The sequence below is a fragment of the Pituophis catenifer genome, unplaced genomic scaffold, assembly GCF_029215685.1.
Source record: "Pituophis catenifer annectens isolate HBS135680 unplaced genomic scaffold, rPitCat1.0.hap2 SCAF_2, whole genome shotgun sequence".
Lineage (NCBI taxonomy): Eukaryota > Metazoa > Chordata > Lepidosauria > Squamata > Colubridae > Pituophis > Pituophis catenifer.
The window spans coordinates 140,534,551-140,552,484 of NW_027256882.1; the positions used below are offsets into that span (position 1 = coordinate 140,534,551).

General features: G+C 40.9%; 1 protein-coding gene across 1 annotated transcript in view; it reads left to right on the top strand.

Moving 5' to 3' along the window:
* FSCN2 (fascin actin-bundling protein 2, retinal) overlaps positions 1-17,539 on the top strand; it is a 28,895-nt gene extending 11,356 nt beyond the window's left edge. The window contains exons 2-5 of the mRNA XM_070934716.1: positions 9,342-9,498; positions 13,415-13,536; positions 15,094-15,261; positions 17,334-17,539. Coding sequence (XP_070790817.1) covers positions 9,342-9,498; positions 13,415-13,536; positions 15,094-15,261; positions 17,334-17,539 — 653 coding nt within the window. The remainder of the gene's footprint in view (positions 1-9,341; positions 9,499-13,414; positions 13,537-15,093; positions 15,262-17,333) is intronic.
* The last annotated feature ends 395 nt before the right edge of the window (positions 17,540-17,934 follow it).

The following is a 17,934-nucleotide window of genomic DNA, read 5'->3' on the forward strand; positions in this document are numbered from 1 at the left end:
TGGCTGTTAGTCATATATGTAAACTCAGATTCAGACTATTCCAGATTCTCTGTGCCATATATAGAAAATGCTGTTGTGTTGTAATACTGTAAAGAGAAACAGGGAAAACATGGGGAGGCTGAGTAAAAATCAATTTTTTCATTGTCTCAGCAGACACTGATTAATGTTGGGAATCTCTGAGAAGTTGGAGAAGTCTAGAAATTTGAAGCAAAAGACCATGTCTTAGGAAGCCTTGTATTTCTGTAAAAAGGGGCAATTACTTATAATCAAGTATTTGTACTACATATTTAAATGTCTGTTTTGTAAATCTTATTTTCTTTATCTCGCTGGACAAGTTATGGAATTGAGCATTTAATTTCAGTATCTGCCTATCTGTCTGCCTGCCTGCCTGCCTGCCTGCCTGGTGCCTGCCTATCTATCTATCTATCTATCTATCTATCTATCTATCTATCTATCTATCTATCTATCATCTACCTTACGAATTGCAATTCTTGGATGGCTAATTTAGAATTACAACAAAAAGGGAGGAATAAAAGCGATAAATATAAAACTGAAAAAGCACAATATATGCAGTACACACTACACCAAAGTATACTTTGGGCATAGTCATGAAAATGAACATTTTATTTTAGAATGCTCCGGTGCCCTGTAATATTTTGAACTCTCTCCAGATTGGAGATTTTGTGTGTGTGTGTTTTTGCCTTTCCTTATAGATTTTTTAAAAAACTAATTTGAAGCCTAGGGAAAAAAGGACTGAAACCTCCAAACTACCTCTGTACTAGATGATTAAGAGGTGGCCCTTTTAAAATTATTTAAATGTTTGTATTTTGATGTTTTTGAATTCCCAAAAAGTCATACCACGGTGCAAAAGTTTATCCCTCTTACACTTTGGGATTAGAAGCTAAATGCCTTGTGAGACATCCCTTAGAGAAGAGGTGGTGGGAAAGGAGCTAACAAGCTACTATTTAAAAAAAAAAAAAGCGGGGTGGGTGGAGGATCAGAATGTAAAGACCCAGAGGAATTTGGGGGTCCATAATAGTGCTTCTCCTCTTTTCCCTTCATAAATCTTCCCATACAATCTGCTATGTTGTTGATGTTGTTGATGATGCTGGAACATTCTTAGCTCCCATTGGCTACTTTATGTTGCTGGATATGTGTACCCATGTGCATGTGGATGCTGTCAGCCCCTTCTCTGCAGGAGAGATGGGGGAAGGTAGCAGGTAACATTTCATCCTCTCTTTCAATTAAGCTCGTAGAAACCCTCAGGAATTCTCTTCCTGTCCTTTCATCTAGAAGAGCAGAGAAACTCCCCTCCCCCCCCCACACTTTGATATTAACTTCGAGAGAGGAGACAACTGTTAACTATTCAGGTGTCAAAACTCACTTTCTCAGCCCCACTTCAGAGTTTAGGGAGAATGATTAGTAGTAAGTTTTCTCCCTATCAGGTAACTTTCAATAGGAAGACCAAAAAAGCCAGAGATATCCACCACTTCCCTTGTCACCATTCAATATGTTTGTATCCCTGTTTCTGTAATAGAATAAAATTTGGCCATTGATGCAGTGCCATTTATGTCATATATCTTTCTGATCACTTGGGGAAAGGCGGATTACATATTAATGCAGCCATGAAAAATAACTTCATATTCTCTCTAGAGAGTGAAAAGTAGCTTCAGGAGCAATTTCGAGAGAAAAATAACAAAAAGGTAAAAAGTCTCTGCTATTATCAAATAATTGCTGTTTTGAGAAAAATGGGGAAATCTGCTTCATTTTTAATAGCACAATCATTTTAAAAATGCATGGCATATAAATTTTCCATGCCATATACGGCTCCCATACCTTCTAGCCATTGATGTGTGGTAGAGCCCATTATATTCACATTAGAAAACGCAGGAAGACCAGACTAATGAAAATATAAAAAGGTCAGAGAGGAGCTAAATTTTGAGCAAAGCTGATTGGCTGAAAAAGGTTGCCAATGGAATGATCAGGCCAGGGGATTTATCTGACCAATGGGCTTTCACCTTTCTGTCAATTTGAATATCCTGCAAAATAGTGCTAAGAGGAGAGTAGTAATTGGTCTTCCCTGTCTACCCCAGCAAAAACTTTATGCCTACAAGGAGAGAAATTTCTCCTTCCCACTCATCCCTTACTATTCAAATGATCTCCAATCACTGCTGTGATTTTTAAACATGAATTGACTTACGACAATTGAGCCCAAAATTTTTGTTGCTAAGTGAGACATTTGTTACATGAATTTTGCCCCATTTTACAACCTTTCTTACCACAGTTGTTAAGTGAATCACTGCAGTCGTTAAATTAGTAACACAGCTGTTCAGCGAATCTGGCTTCCCCATTGACTTTGCTTGTCAGAAGGTCGCAAAGGGGGATCACATGACCCTGGGACACTGCAACCGTCATAAATCAGAGTCGGTTGCCAAGTGTATGTATTTTGATCATGTGACCATGGGGATGTGGAAACAGTTGTAAGTGTGAAAAACAATCATAAGTCACTTTTTTCAGTGCTGTTGTAAGCTTTGAACGGTCACTAAATGAACTGTTCAAGTTGAGGTCTACCTGTACTATTCCTCATAAGAACCCTGAGGAATACGTTGGGCTGGAAGTGATGGGTCCTAAATCACCCAGTGAGAATCTCACATTGGTGAGAGAGGGGCTAGAATCTGGTTTCTCCAGTGCCGCCACTCAATACTATAACTAGTATGTCACACAGGCTCTTAAAACATGATGATTTCGAGTGGTACGCGCATCCATTCAAAAATCAAAGTAAAGTAAAACTACTTATATACTCTCTAAATCTTCTTAACTTCTACCTCTGTTCTCTCCCTATATTCTTTCTCTTTCAAGCTGTGGGCTGATGCTTTCTGACAGTTGTTCCTGCGATCTGTATTCTCCCACTCTATGCTTGTCTTAATCCTTGTGTTTGCTTCAGTATCTCTTTTTGCTCACTTCTACCTACCGGTAATTACATGCACACATTGTGTGTGTGCAAAACTTCAATATGCGGAATATGGGTTGTCCTCGACTAACAAACACAATTGAACCCAATATTTCCATTTGCTAAGCAAAACAGTTGTTAAGGCCTCATTTTACGGCCTTTCTTGCCACGGTTGTTAAGTAAATCACTACAATTGTTAATTTATAATAACATTGTTGTTAAGTGAATCACTGCAGTTGTTAACTTAGTAACACAATTGTTAAGTGAATCATGGTTTCCCGTTGACTTTGCTTGTCAGAAGGTTGCAAAATGTGATCACTGCAACCAGTGATAAATACATGTCAGTTGCCAAGTGCCTGAAATTTGATTATGTGATCCCAGAGATCAGGGGTGGGTTCTACTTACCTTTACTACCGGTTTGCAACGGGGCCGCAATGGGGCATGTGCAGAAGCGTTTTCATGACATCAGGGTCAGTGGGCGGAGCCTCCCACCAGTTTTACTACCGCTTCTATAGAACCGGTGCAAACCGGGGGCAACCCACCACTGCCAGGAATGCTATAGCAGTCTTAAGTATCAATTACTTTTTTCAGTGCCATTCAGTGGTGGGTTGCCCCCGGTTCGCACAGGTTCTATAGAACTGGTAGTAAAACCGGCAGGAGGCTCTGCCCACTGACCCTGACGTCATCAAAATGCTTCTGCTTCTGTGCAGAAGCTTGTACGCTTGTGCGTGAGCAAAGCAAGCATGCGTGTACAGCCCTGTTGCGAACCGGTAGTAAAGGTAAGTAGAACCCTCCCCTGGTGCCATTGTAACTTAAAACAGTCACTAAACAAATCATTGTAAATTCAGGACTACCTGTGTTGAGTTTCAAAGAAATGATAAATACAAAATAACACAAAGAGGAAAAATGGGTGGAGGGGGGTTGATAAAGGGAAAATTTAAAAAGGTGACAAAAACAAACAAAAAAATACAAAAAGAAATAGTATAGAAAGAGGAATTTCTGACTTTTTTTAGTAGAGATTCAAATATACAGTATAATACAGCAACCTGGAAATCTAGGAAAAGATTCCTTAACCTGTCTTTAAATCAAATTGTTTACATGCAGGAGATGAACGGCACAAAACCCTCCTTGCTGTGGAGAGTATTCTCATCAATTCATCAGTGCTTAAGTTGGTCTATGATCATATTCAGCTTGCTGGTGGTTTTGCACTGCTAAAAATGCAGTGGATCTCTTGAAGTCCCCTGTCAGTAGTAGATTACTTCACGTGGGCTGCAAATTTCAGTCCATCATCCCTGATCCAAATCCTGTGAAGATTACTACGGTACCAAAAAATAACTTGGCTGACCACACATCCTGTTTGACTTGGATTGTCTCAGTTTTGCACTCTGATTGTTCCAACTTATGTACAAAAAAAAAAAAAAATCCAGAAAAGCACAGCTAGAAATATGATCTCACTTTCTTTCCTCTTCTTTTGACCTTCAAGATCAGTTTATTCTGCTTTTCCATTGCTCTGAGGAGAAACAGGCGAAAATGCTTGATATTCAAATTCCCACTGTGCCTGGAAGGTCTTGAGTTCGCTTGATACGAACTGTGCCCAGTTTTCTGAGAATATTGTACAGCTAATCTCTAAGAGGCAAAATGTCTCTGTAGTTTATGTACAATTACTTGAAATCTAGTACACAAACAGAGTATGTTTGCCAAAAATTAGAATAGCAAATTTAAAGGCAGACTTTCTCCTGCCTTTAGATTTCTTTAACCTTTCTCCAATATTGACACTGCATATTATGGAAATACAAGTCTCCTTTTGTTGCTTGTCCTTCAGGGAGAGGAAATAGCACAATAATCCCATCCCCAATACTAAACTCATTCCTCTTTGAGTATGAGGATGTAGTTTTCCACTGGCAGTTCATGTTTCATCTCACGCCACCCATCATCCATATTCCCAATGATCTGTAAAGCTTTAGTTGGTGTGTCCCCCCCTCTTCCTACAATAAAATTTAGGTTGCTGTCAGCTCTGTTTCCCTACCAAACTCTTATCACTGGATTTATAGAGGAAGGCACTACTTAAAGAATCTGCCACTATGAAATATTTACCCGGGAAGTTCAATGTACACATCATAATCCACATTCTCTAAAGCTTCTTTAGGGAACTCAGCAGTGCTTTCCGGGTTTATGATCTAATTTTACCTGCAGCGTCCTCCCAAACATCACAGCCTTCCATTCTTTTATACTCTTTGAAGTCTCCCTCTCATCCAGATACGTTTCTCTAGCATACGTGAGAGGCTGCTGGTGTTATAACAATGCAGCTCCTAGTGCTGTCTCTGAGGTGAGAAACAAATTGCTTTTCTAGGCTGCATGACCAGAGTACAGGGAACTTGAATTCTCTGTCCTTAAGGATACTCTATTGCCTGCCAATAATTTTCTGACCATTCCCATTCAGTTTCTTTTGTGTCAGTTGTTGTGTTTGCTGTAATCTGCACAATTTTGCCAGGTCATTTAATATTCCAAGGAGCCTCGGGTGCCTGTCACATTCCCTCGTCTCAGCATCTCTTGGATTCTTTCAGCTTCTATTTGGTCAGATGAGACACTCTCTACTGTCAGCAGATATGCAGTATAAAACATATAGCCAAGGGAGATGCTATTGAGATTCCATTTTCTATTCTGTTTCCTGTACTCGCTGCTAAAAAAAATAAAATAAAAACAAATAACTCTTGGTCATGGTCCCTAATTGCATCTATGACATTTCCTTGTTTAATAGTACAAGATGACTGTCACCTGCATTTTTTTTTTATGCAGGCAATGTGCTCCTGCTCTTAATTTACATTTGAACACTTCAGAAGCTGGGTTAATGCCCGCTGGCAAATGTAGTTGTTGTTGTTGTTGTTGTTGTTGTTGTTGTTGTTGTTATTATTATTATTATTATTATTATTATTATTATTATTATTATCAACCAAAGGCTGCAGCAACATTGGTAAAATAGCTTGACTTCTTAATGCTTGTATACAGACTCCCTTTCCAATGACCTCCTAACATGAGGATTAGGGGTGGAGCAGATTTGGCAAGTGGAACGGGATTGAGTGGATCCTGCCTACTTCCAAGTTTATGCTGTATTAAATACTCTAAGTATATGTGACAGATGTTCAATTCTAATTGAGCACAAGAGTAATGGAAGATCTTCCTTTATGTTTTCAGTGAAGGTAAGTAGCAGGTATAAATCTACTTGCTCTCATTGTGCATGTTATTAGACCGATGACTACTGTTTTGGAGCTGATGAGAAAATTATCAGGTTAATAAAAAACTACCACAGAATTCTCCATCTTTTGGAGCACTGACCACCAACCATTTTGAATCAGGTGGAGAAGCTTTCTGTGCAAGGGTACATGATGGGCTTTTGACATAACGCCTCTGGTGCCTGTATAAAGCCTTGGTCGTTATGGTCAGCACTGAGAATTAGGTTACTATTTACCATGCCAAGAAAGCTAGACCTGGATTAAGAACAAACATATTGGGTAACTCAGCAGTAGGTAACCCTTTGATGGCCAGGAGCCCCATTTGGCCTCTGAACATAGAAGACCTCAATTAATAGAGTAATAGTGCAAAGGCCTATCATTGTCAAGATTCTGAAGCAGGATTGGAGGGAATTTGGGAACTTCTTTGGTTTTTAAACTTACACCACTTTTTTTGCGCACAATCTTAATAACTGTGGCTCCAGGAGGTTCCTAACTTAGAGCAAACTCCAGCAATTATGGAATAAGAGGGAAAGACACAAGGCTTTGAGGAGGTTTATTTATTTATTTGACAAGTTTATATGGCTGCCCATTTTCCCCAAAGTGACTCTAGGCGGCCTATAATAAAACTAGGAAATAAAATATTTTACAAACCCATTAAACAGTAAATAGTAGGTAAAACCAAAGTGAGGGAAGATGTTACATCAAATATAACCAGCATGCAGGCTTTCTATTAGATGTAACATCAGTTTATTTGAGTAATGAAGCCTTTCTCGGTCTCCTGGATTTCAATTCCCTTTATTCCCAGATATTCAGGATTGAGGGCAGCAAATATAATTCCCAAATCTGGCATGACTGGAATCCTAGTGAGGAACGTCAATGTGCAAAACATTCTGAAGTAAGCAGGTTTTGAGCCTGAAATAGTTGCCTGAAGCCCAAAACAGCCGTCTGAAGCCTCTCCAGGAATGTCAAAATCTATTCTCGACTCAAAATGTTTTGTCCACCCTCAGCTAAGAGTCATGTGAGTTCAGCAAGGAATAACACTCTTCAAGAGGTCATCACTCAGCTTAGTAGTACTGGGCAATTTCGGTCCAGTCTCCTTTTTGGCTTATAGCTTATCAAGACTTATACTCCAAAGGAAGTATAAGGAAGCAGATTTCATTGCAGCTCTGCTCCATGAAACCCAATAGCCTCCTAACCTTTTATCCTTCCTCAGAACATTAAAATCTAGCTCTTCTCCTAAATATTGGGATAGCGGGAAGTCAGGATGGGTTAAGAATGTGGGTTTCATCAGGGCAATGCAATTGTGGCACCAGGTTTTTCTGGTTTTTAGCTTTATTGTTTTATTGCTTTTGGTTTTATGATTGCTTATATTGTTCTATTGGTTGTGAGCTACCCAGGGTTAATTCTAAAACAGGCAGCTACCCAAATGTTTTAAATAAATACGTAAATAATCTGGACCCTTTACAGTCGGGTTTCAGGCCAGGATATAGTAGCATGCAGTATTCATTGTACATGTGGATAAGCTCTGCTGCTAGGATGGAGATAGTGTATCAATCCTGGCCCTCCTTGATTCCCCCAGTTGCTTTTTGTATCCTTCTGTGCTGGCTAAGGGTGCCAGGACTGGGGGGCATAATTTTTCAGTGGTTCTCTGCCCTCCAGGTTTCAATCAGTGTTGGTAATATGGGAAAGGTGCAGCCCTAGGCCTCTGTTTTGTGAGATGGCACAGAGATCAATTCTCTTTCCACTCCTCTATAAGATTTAAATGAAACTGGTGGGCAAGAGTATCTATTGATGTGGGGTCAAAAATAATCAATATATCTCTTATACCTTACGTATGTTTTGGGTTATCCAGATGATCCCATCAAGGTACATTCCCAAGGCCAATGTACGAATCTGGATGGAGAAGAACTAGCTGAAAGAAAATCAGTGGCTCTGGGTTTCAGGGCCTCTCATATCTAGTAATTTCCATCTTGGCCTCAGGCAGAGTCAGTGCACACTCTAGGACTCCTTTTAGATTTGCATCTTAAGGAGCAGGTGGCAGTTGTGGCTGGGAGAGCCTTTGTATAAATATTTCATGTGCACTAGTTGTGCCTGTTCTTAGATCATGAAGCATACTCACAGCCACTCATGCTTTAGTCACCTCCCGAGTGGACTACTGCAACACACTACAACATACTGCATATGAGGCTACTGTTGAAAATCATTTAAAGCTTCAGCTGGTCCAGAATGAAACCACAGATTCTGAGTTGGGTATACCAAGGTACCCCTACATAACACTATGTGAACTATGCTAGTCCTCAGTAGACTTCCAGGTGTTGGTTGTCACTTACGTAGCATGGGGCCTTATTGTTTGTGGGACTGCCTATCTGCAATGCAAAGGCATGCTCTACGTCCCTTCAGTAAAGTAATAAATGTCATCTGGTGGGCCTTTGGAAGCAATTCTGTCATGGTATTTATCTTATAGAACAGCATTCTGACAGAGATAATATAAACAGCTCCAAACCTGCTGGCTTTCCAGAAGTCCATGAAGATCTGACTTTTCTCCAAGGCACTGAGGCCAGGATGTTAATAGAGTTTGGGAATAGGTGTAGGTGATATGCTTGAATTAGATGTTTATAAGAGCCTCAAGTCAGTTTTTCTTCTTAATTAGTTTGAACAATTATGGTTTTTATCTTTTTCATTGCCCATTGTTAGATGGCTGGCCCTATAAATTGGTTGAATAAATGCATATTCCAAGGGACAGAAAAGGACACCATATAACAATAAACAAATAAATAAATATATTTTACAATAAACAACAAACAAATGTAAATGTAACCACACAACATAACAGAACAATGAATCAGGAACTCTCATTCAGCTGGGCCTAGTGGTCTTGAAGGCTTTCCTCAAAGTGAGCAGAGTTGAGTCTTGTTGCCTATTGAGAGGATTATAAATTCTACATAAAATTTGTAGTGATTATTATTAATAATGGGTGGTTAATAAAGCATAGTGTACTGTTTAATAATTTAAATAATTATTTACAAGTTCCATGTGTCTAAATTAGTACCACTACTTGAGCGCTTTTCTAAGGAACTTGGCATCTTCTCTCACAAACTCGATCAGATGTGAATTGGGATATCTGGTAACTAAATGATTTGAAAATACGTTCTTCCTTCTAGGTGTTAATGTCTCGGCCAATCAAGATGAAGAGACACACCATGAGACCTTCCAGATGCAGATTGACAAAGAAACCAAGAAGTGCATTTTCCATTCCAACACAGGCAACTACTGGACCTTAGTGGCACATGGAGGGATTCAAGCTATGGCTACTGAAATGTGAGTTGCACTGTGTCTTCATTTTGCTGGCAGGTCCCTAAAGCAGGAATTGATAACCTATGCTCAGTGGACCGAATATGGTTTAAAAGGAATATATTTTCATGTCTGTCTGTGAGGCAGACATCACTATAGATCATTACCACCTCCTTGGGCAGCCATTTTGGTGATGGCAATGTCAAGCAAAGCAGCTAGTCTCAGCGGTGACATGGTCTCTAGCCCCTAAGCATAAGAAGATTGCATAGTCCTACCTTAAATAATTAGGACTTCAGAAGTGTGTCCATTGCACGCACTAGGCATCATAATGAAGAACTCATTTGGGGGAGAAATGGGCACCAGATTTAGCAAAGAGCTACTGTAGGTTTTCATCAAAACAACAAAAATAACACTGCACCATCACAAAGCAGATTCTGTCTCTCTTTTTTGCAGACCCATAGAGTTAATGTGCCTGTGCAAAAGGGGGGAAGCTTGTGTCATGATGGCAAGATGCTGCTTTTGGCATCTGCTCCCCCATTTATCTTCCTCTGCAGAGTTTGCATTTAGACAATTGCTGTTTCTCAAGAACATGTCCCTTCCTCCTTCAGCAGCAACTGTTCCAACACAGTCTCTCTGCTTCTCTCCCTCCCCTCCCCTGTCCAAACCAATAACTTTAGCAAATGTGTAAGAATGGACCAGGTTGAAAAACGTCCTATGCAAATGACTCCATCTCTTTGAAAACACACACACCTCGTGCGGAAATCCATGGTTGGACATTTGGAGGGTGTGGGTGTTTTTAAAAAGTTATTCCTGTACGAAACGTTCATCTGCTTCTACACAAATAACAGCCAGTCAGTTGGTGGAAGGTTAAAATTGTTCAACTGCTTGATCAGAACTAATTTCATAATTCTCTTTTGCAGAATCTAGTTTCATAGATTCGGCATTGGACTACATTGATTTTATTATTTGTTTGTATGCTTGATTAATTGATGGTTGTGAGCAACAGAGATACTGAGAGTTTGGCAGCTTACACATTTAATAGATTATTAAATTTATTATAGTTCATCGCACAGTCAGCCAGATAATCAGACTGGATTTGGCACTTTTATCCACCTATTGCAGGAGTGTCAAACTCAAGGCCTAAGGGGTGCTTAGATCTGGCCTGTTGGGCCGCCCTGGAAACAGCTAAGGTCCGGCCCGCGGTGCCTCTGCCAGAGAAAACAGAGCATGAGGGGGCCTCCGTTTTTGCTGGCAGAGGGCTGCAGGAGGCCATCGTGGCTGAAAACAGAGCTTGTGAGGGCCAAGCACGGCCCTCCCAAGCTCCATTTTCGCTGGCAGAGGGTTGCAGGAGGCAGTTCCAGCTGAAAACGGAGCTGAGGAGCCAATTTTCAATGGCAGAGTGCTCGGGCCATAGGCGCCCTGACACGACTGACATCAAGCTGGCCACGCCCACCCTAGCCACGCCCACTCCACCCCACCCAAGGCCAACACAACCCTGATGCGGCCCCAAATGAAATCAAGTTTGACACCCCTGACCTATTGAGTCCTTCCCATGGACCTGGGATAGGCAGATGTTGCTGTTTGATGCTGTTAAATGATATTATAGCAGAATATACGTTGTTCCAAGAAAACCTGCCTTTTACGATTGAGTAATGGTGATTTTGTCAATGGTGGTGATTTTCAAGTGGTGCTCTAATTGTTTTGGAATTTCACCCAAGGTGCCAATCACTATTGGCATTATCTTTGCATTCTTTTGTTACTGTTATTCCACTTCGACTTGCAAGTCTTGGTATTTTGTGACTTTTTTCAGTTCTTTCTCTTTTCTTCTGCTGTCTTCAGTCCACTATCCACTATCTTTCTCTTTTGTCTTTCTTGTCAACAATTATTGAGTCTGGGGTGTTTTTTCTGTTGTTGTTGTTGTTGTTGTTGTTGTTGTTATACCGAGATGTTTTCTCAGTTGCTTGAGAACTTTTAATAGTAGAATTGGAGAATATGTCAGTGGCATCTTTGGACCACATAACTGAATCTGTGGAATATCTGGGATGCTGAGAAATTAAAAGCACCCTCAAGAGAGGAAGAATGGGATTACCGTAGGTTTTCAATGAAGGGGGTCAGCCTTTCCTCCAATCATTTCCTGGTTTTAAAAAAATCCCTTTCAGAAGTGGCTGTTGGTTTAGTACAAATCCATGTGAGTATCTGAACGTATTTCTTTTACTTTCCCCATTGCCCTGGGAAAAATAATATTTTCAGGAAGATCATTTAGTTTGGGAAAACAACATGAGGGAAAAGAATAACATCTTTTCTCAGTGTCCTGGTTTCAATACAATGAAGAACAAGCACCACCTTCTTGGTTGTTTTTAGCTGTTTTTAATTTTAGAATCTGGGCGATCCAACAACAGCTTCTCTGCCTTCTCCTCCTCCAACTGCGCCCTCACTTCCCCTTTAACATGTGACACTTCTTTTAAGCAAGAACATTTAAGAACTTTCTAATCCAGGCAAGCATGAGCTCAAGGCTGCAGGCTAAAACTGGACAAAAGTAGATTAGATTAAAATTAGAATATTTAACAGTGAGTGGGATTAACACTTGGAAACATATATGTAGACACTAAAGAAATATTTTTCCCCCTATTTTTCTTCAGTGACATGAATGCCTATTCAAAGACTAGGGCCGGATAGGACTTGGCAATAAAATGAAGCGCTAAAGATCCCTGAAGTTCCTTATAGAGATTTGTCACATCTAGGAAAATCCTATTTCTGCCCCTGAAAATAGCCAGGGGGCTTTTATGCTACAATTCACTGGAACCGTGTCAAAGAAAAATGAAAATATTCAGCGATATGTGCTATCTCAAGCTCCTGCTTTTGGAGGGGAGGGGGGAATGTGCATTACAAATATGTTTCCTGACCTTCATTTTTCATTTAGTAAGGCAAATTCCCCACCCTACATACTTTCTCTCAGTCTGTGCACTGCCAAGAACAGAACAGAACAGAACAGAACAGAACAGAACAGAACAGAACAGGCATAGGAATAGGAATAGGAATAGGAATAGGAATAGGAATAGGAATAGGAATAGAATAACCTTGGAGGTCATCTAGTCCAACCACCTGCTCAAGCAGGATACCCTACCCTACAATGGCTGTCCAGTCTCTTCTTATAAGCATCCATTGATGGGACATCCACAACTTCTGAAGGTAAGCCATTCCACTAGTTGTTCTCACTAATAGGAAATTTCTTCTTAGTTCTAGGTTGCTTTTCTCCTTGATTAGTTTCCATCCACTGTTTTTGTCTTGCCTTCTGGTGCTTTGGGAAAAATACTTACAATATTTAGTAGTATATGTAATGCAGAGGATTAGTGAGTCAGTGAAAACTTGCAAACCCAATGAGTTAAGGTAGGGTAAAGTTCAATAGTAATGCATCTAAGCCTTCAGAAAACGGTTGCAACAGAGCAGGAGTGTCAAACTCAAGGCCCACAGGCTGGATTCGGCCCATGGGATGTTTAAATCTGGCCCGTAGGGCCGGCCTGGAAATAGCAAAGGACTGGCCTGCGGTGCCTCTGGCAGCCAAAATGGGGTGTAGGGGGCCCTCGCACCCCATTTTGGCCGGCAGAATACTGCAGGAGGCATTTGCCCCGTCTCTCCCCCCCCCCCCCGGTGGCCCACAAAGAACTATGATACTAATCCGGCCCTTGAAGAAATCCAGTTTGACACCCCTACAATAGAGCACAATAAACCTTTGTAAAAACAAACCAAGGTGCACTTTTTACAAATATATCAAGATTCCATAGATCTCCTTCCCATGTTGTGGAGTGTGATGTATGTCAGCTTTATATGTGTAATAAATGTCGAATAGAACAGAAAGAATAAAATCTTTGGAAGGAATGAATAGTTTCTCCTTTCTGATTCTCCCATCAATCCGTGCTCTTCCTTTCTGCTTTGGTTTCCTCAGATCCGCCAGCACTATGTTCGATCTTGAATGGCGTGGTCGCCGTGTTGCCCTTAAAGCTAACAATGGCAAATACATCTGCACCAAGAAGAATGGGCAACTGGCAGCTGTCAGTGACAGAGTGGGTGAGTCTTATGCCTGGATCCTGACGGTGAAGCTCCCTGTGGGCTTTATTTCAGAAGCTCAGTCCTTCTAGATTAAAAAAAAAAAGTAGGAAGCCATTGTGAGAAATCGGTTGTCTTTTGGATACTGAAGGACCACAACATCTCTGGCAATTGCTGTGCTCACTGGAGTTTTAGTGGAGTGGTGGATTAGTCAAACCCATTCATTTTCTACTGCTTTCATATTAAAAATGGCTTTGAAAGATGAATAAACAAACCAAATCTGGACGTCAACTATTTAACACAATTGCATGCTTTGTGGAATCGCAAAAATGGTAAAGCAGAACAAAGCCAGACATTCTCACAATATCTGAAAGTATGGTTGACATTTCTATATAGTTCTAATTAATAGGCAAAAATAAAGAGAGTATAAATCTGGATCCCTCCAAATACATTGGATTACACTCTCATTATCTTTCTCTCTATCCCCCACTGCAAGCAATAAACTTTGGAGCTTATAAAAATCAAGAGGGATTGGAGAGAGCCAGACTAGATCTTGAAAAGTCTTTGTGTGTAATAGTGGAGAGCTAGATAGAGAATTGAAGAAAACTGAAGTTTCCAAGGAAGTTGGAAGAAACCCAGTCTATTTCTAGAGATGCTAGCTGTGTTCAGCAGTATGTTAAGCATTATGTTACCAGTATATGCTTATTTTGAGTTAAACATGTTATGTGAACCTGGGTAACCAAGCATGGTTAAGCACCAGGGGTGGGTTCTACTTACCTTTACCACCGGTTCGCAACAGGATCGCGCGTGCGTGCGAGAGAAGCGAGCGCATGCACGTTGCTTCTGCTTCTGCACAGAAGCTTCTGCTTATGCGCAGATTGCTGATGACGACATCCAGATGGTGGGCAGGGCCTCCCACCAGATTTATTACTGGTTCTTGCGAACCGGTCCAAACCAGGGGCAACCAACCATTGTTAAGCACCACTGGCTTAGCAAATATGGGAACCTTATCATTGAATTGGTAGACCCTAATCAGCCAGTTTTGAAGCCATAGTTAGCAAAGCAGATGTTCAGATCAGTTACTAAGGAACAGGTAAATCAAAGGAGACTTATCTGCTCAATACAGGCTGACAAGAGGACATCGGTGTGTTCTTGAGCTGAATCTAGAACAGTCTTGAGCTCTTTTATTGGTAAATAGTTATGCATCCTGTATGGGAAAACAATTTTAGCTAACAAGAGAATCCTAAAGCAAGACTTATTTAGTCTCAGAATTAAGAGACTATCCTATTTGGATTACCCAAGCATGGAAAGAAGCAGTTTCTTCAATATTTCTAGAATTTTGGCAGATGCAGGGAACTTGCAGAAATAAGACTATAAAACAAGCCCCAACTTCATAACCCTTACTTAAAATCTTCCCTTCTGTTTGCCAAATATCCACATGTTGTTAGAAACAGGCATTTCTAAGGGAGCAACCTTGTATTCATTTGTGTAAAATATCCTTTTTAGATTTCCTAGCTTTTCAGGGTTATGGTAGTCTCATTAACCTCAGAATGCACTGAGTTCCAGTTGTTGCCACAGGGAAAGATGAAGAATTTGTTCTCAAGCTGATCAACCGACCCATTCTAGTTCTTCGTGGGGCTCATGGCTTTGTTTGTTACCATCGCAACTCCAACTTGTTGGATGCCAACCGTTCCATCTATGATGTCTTCCACCTCAATTTCAATGATGGTGCTTACCAGGTCAAAGGTAATTAGTTGACTGCAAACTGGGTGGTTGGAAGAGAGAAGGAGCTGGGGAACATTCTTCATTCACACAGTGAATTAATTAATTAATTAATTAATTAATTAATTAATCAATCCCATGTCATACACGAAACACAGTGGGCCACTTCCTGCATGTGAGTGTAAACTAGTATACTCAAAAGTTGCTTAGTGTTTATGCTTTGAAGCTCCCATATACAATCACATGCAAACATGTCCATTTTGTTGTAATCCCTATATAATAATAGTTATTATATAACTATAGTCATCCCTACCCTATATAATAATAGTTATTGAATATTCTAAGTGCCAGTGCTTCTGTAGACAAAATACCGGTAGTCCCTGACTTAAAACAATTTGTTTAGTGAACAATTTGTTTGAAGTTACAACAGCACTGAAAAAAGTGATTTATGACCATTTTTCACACTTATGACTATTGCAGCATCCCCATGGCTATAGGATCAAAATTAAGACATTTGGCAACTTACTTTTATTTCTCATGGTTGCAGTTTTCCAGGGTCATGTGATCCCCTTTTGCAACCTTCCAACAAGCAAAGTCAATGGGGAAGCCAGATTCACTTAACAACCACGTTAATAATGTAATAAGCACCATGATTCACTTAACTGTGACAAGAACGGTTGTATAATGGGACAAAACTGACTTAACAAATGTCTCACTTAGTAGCAGGAATTTTGGGGCCAATTGTGGTTGTAAGTCAAGGTCCACCTGTGTTACCATCCACAAGAAGGAAGTATTATTGTACAAGTGGAGAAATAGATTTTAAGAAAAAGGCCTAATGAAAACTGAACATGATCAACAGTCAAAGGCTACTGACTGTTGAAGAAAGAAAATTAAAACTGGAAGGGAAACAGCTATAATGGGCAGTTTAAGAGCATCAGGGCATTTTAAAAAATTAACATAGAGCAGATCTTTACAATCCATCAGATAATTTCACACAGTAGATTAAACTGTGGAAAGTTATCCAAGTCACAAGGGAGCCTCACATCTGACTTGCCATATGGAGCTATCTCTGGGCTATCATAGTTAGCTGCTGTGCTGCTGTTGGTAGACACGAAAGAGATTGAGAACATTTCCTCCTTGCTCCAACTGTTCCATCATCCCCACCCTCTACTACATGCGAGGAAAAGAAGATACCGATTTGCAAAAGAACCCAAAACTGCACATGTTCATTTTTCTTTCTGGATACTTATTGGGAAATAATTATGGTGATAGGAATCAAATCTCCCTGTATTGGGGGAAGATTGTGACCAAGTGAGAGTGTTTTGCAGGTGCCACCTGGGGTGGGCAATTCCTTGTTCTCTTATCTCATTCCTCTACCTTGAGCAGCTATGGGCAGCTGTTCAATTGGAAGACATTTAAACAGAGGACTGGCCTTGGCAAAGGATGCATATGCCAGTGTTTTAATGAGGGAGCCTGGGGCTTCATGCTATTTTTAACATGGCTTTTATTTTCACTTCTCCTAACATGTTCTTGCATATGGTGGAACCATCTGCACTCTAGATTTTGTACTATGAACTTGAATGTGTTAGTTGTTGAATAAGAGAGCTGGACAAATGTTGTCTCTTTAGAGTTCCCCCCCCCAAAGAACTCTCATAATGACCTCATCATCCTGGCACAAGTGCTCATTGTCATATTTCAACCACCGCTTTACAAAGTTTGAACATCCTGGTCAGCGGTGAAATCCACTTACCTTTACTACCAGTTTGGGTGTGCTCCCGCGTGGGAGCACCTCTTCTGTGCATGCGCAGAACCTTCTGTGCATGCACAGGTGGTTAAAAAATGGGACGTAATGATGTCCCGGCGGGTGGGCCGAGCCTCCCACCGCCGGCATTACCGGTTCGGCGAGCTGGATAGAACCGGGGGAGGGAGGAGGATTTCACCACTGATCCTGTTCCATTATGGCTTCTGACTTGCATGTGTTTTCCCTATAAGAAAAACTATCAGGGAAACATCCAAGCAAGAGTTTAGAATGAATAAGGCCAAGCGGCTCCATTGTATGCGCCCTCCAATGACTTGTGCTTCTTTGGTGCTCTTAGGCTTCAGTGACAGGTTCTGGTACGTGGCTAGCAATGGCACCGTGTGCAGCGATGGTGAGACGTCTGAGGACTTCTTCTTTGAGTTCCGCGAATGCAGCCGGGTGGCCATTAAAGGGAAGAATGGCAAATACTTACGAGGAGACCCAGCTGGAAATCTGCGGGCTGATGCCGATACCCTAAACTGTGCGACATTCTGGGAGTACTGAGCCTCCCCCACAGGGTTTGAGATGCTCCAGGGCTCAGAGTGGCATGTGAGGGGAAGGTGAGTTCTGGCACCTGGACTCGAGGGGCCTTAAGCTTCCATACCCTGCAAGGAAAAAGATGGCTCAGGATAGAGGAACCTCTTCACCTAGGGGTATTTTATTTTATTTTTTGTCTTCCTTGCCTAAGTTTAGATGTGACACACTAGTAAGGCTCCTAGAAGGAGGTTACTGTGCTGTGTCTGACTAAGTCACAGAGGTTGTATTTCCCTTCCAGTTTCCCTAGGGCATCCTTGTTTTTTTCCTCCAGAGGTGTCATACCTTACAAGACCTCTGATGTAGGAATGTCAATGTTCCAGAAAACGTGGGTATGCAAAACAGAGGAGACACGACAGTTTCAG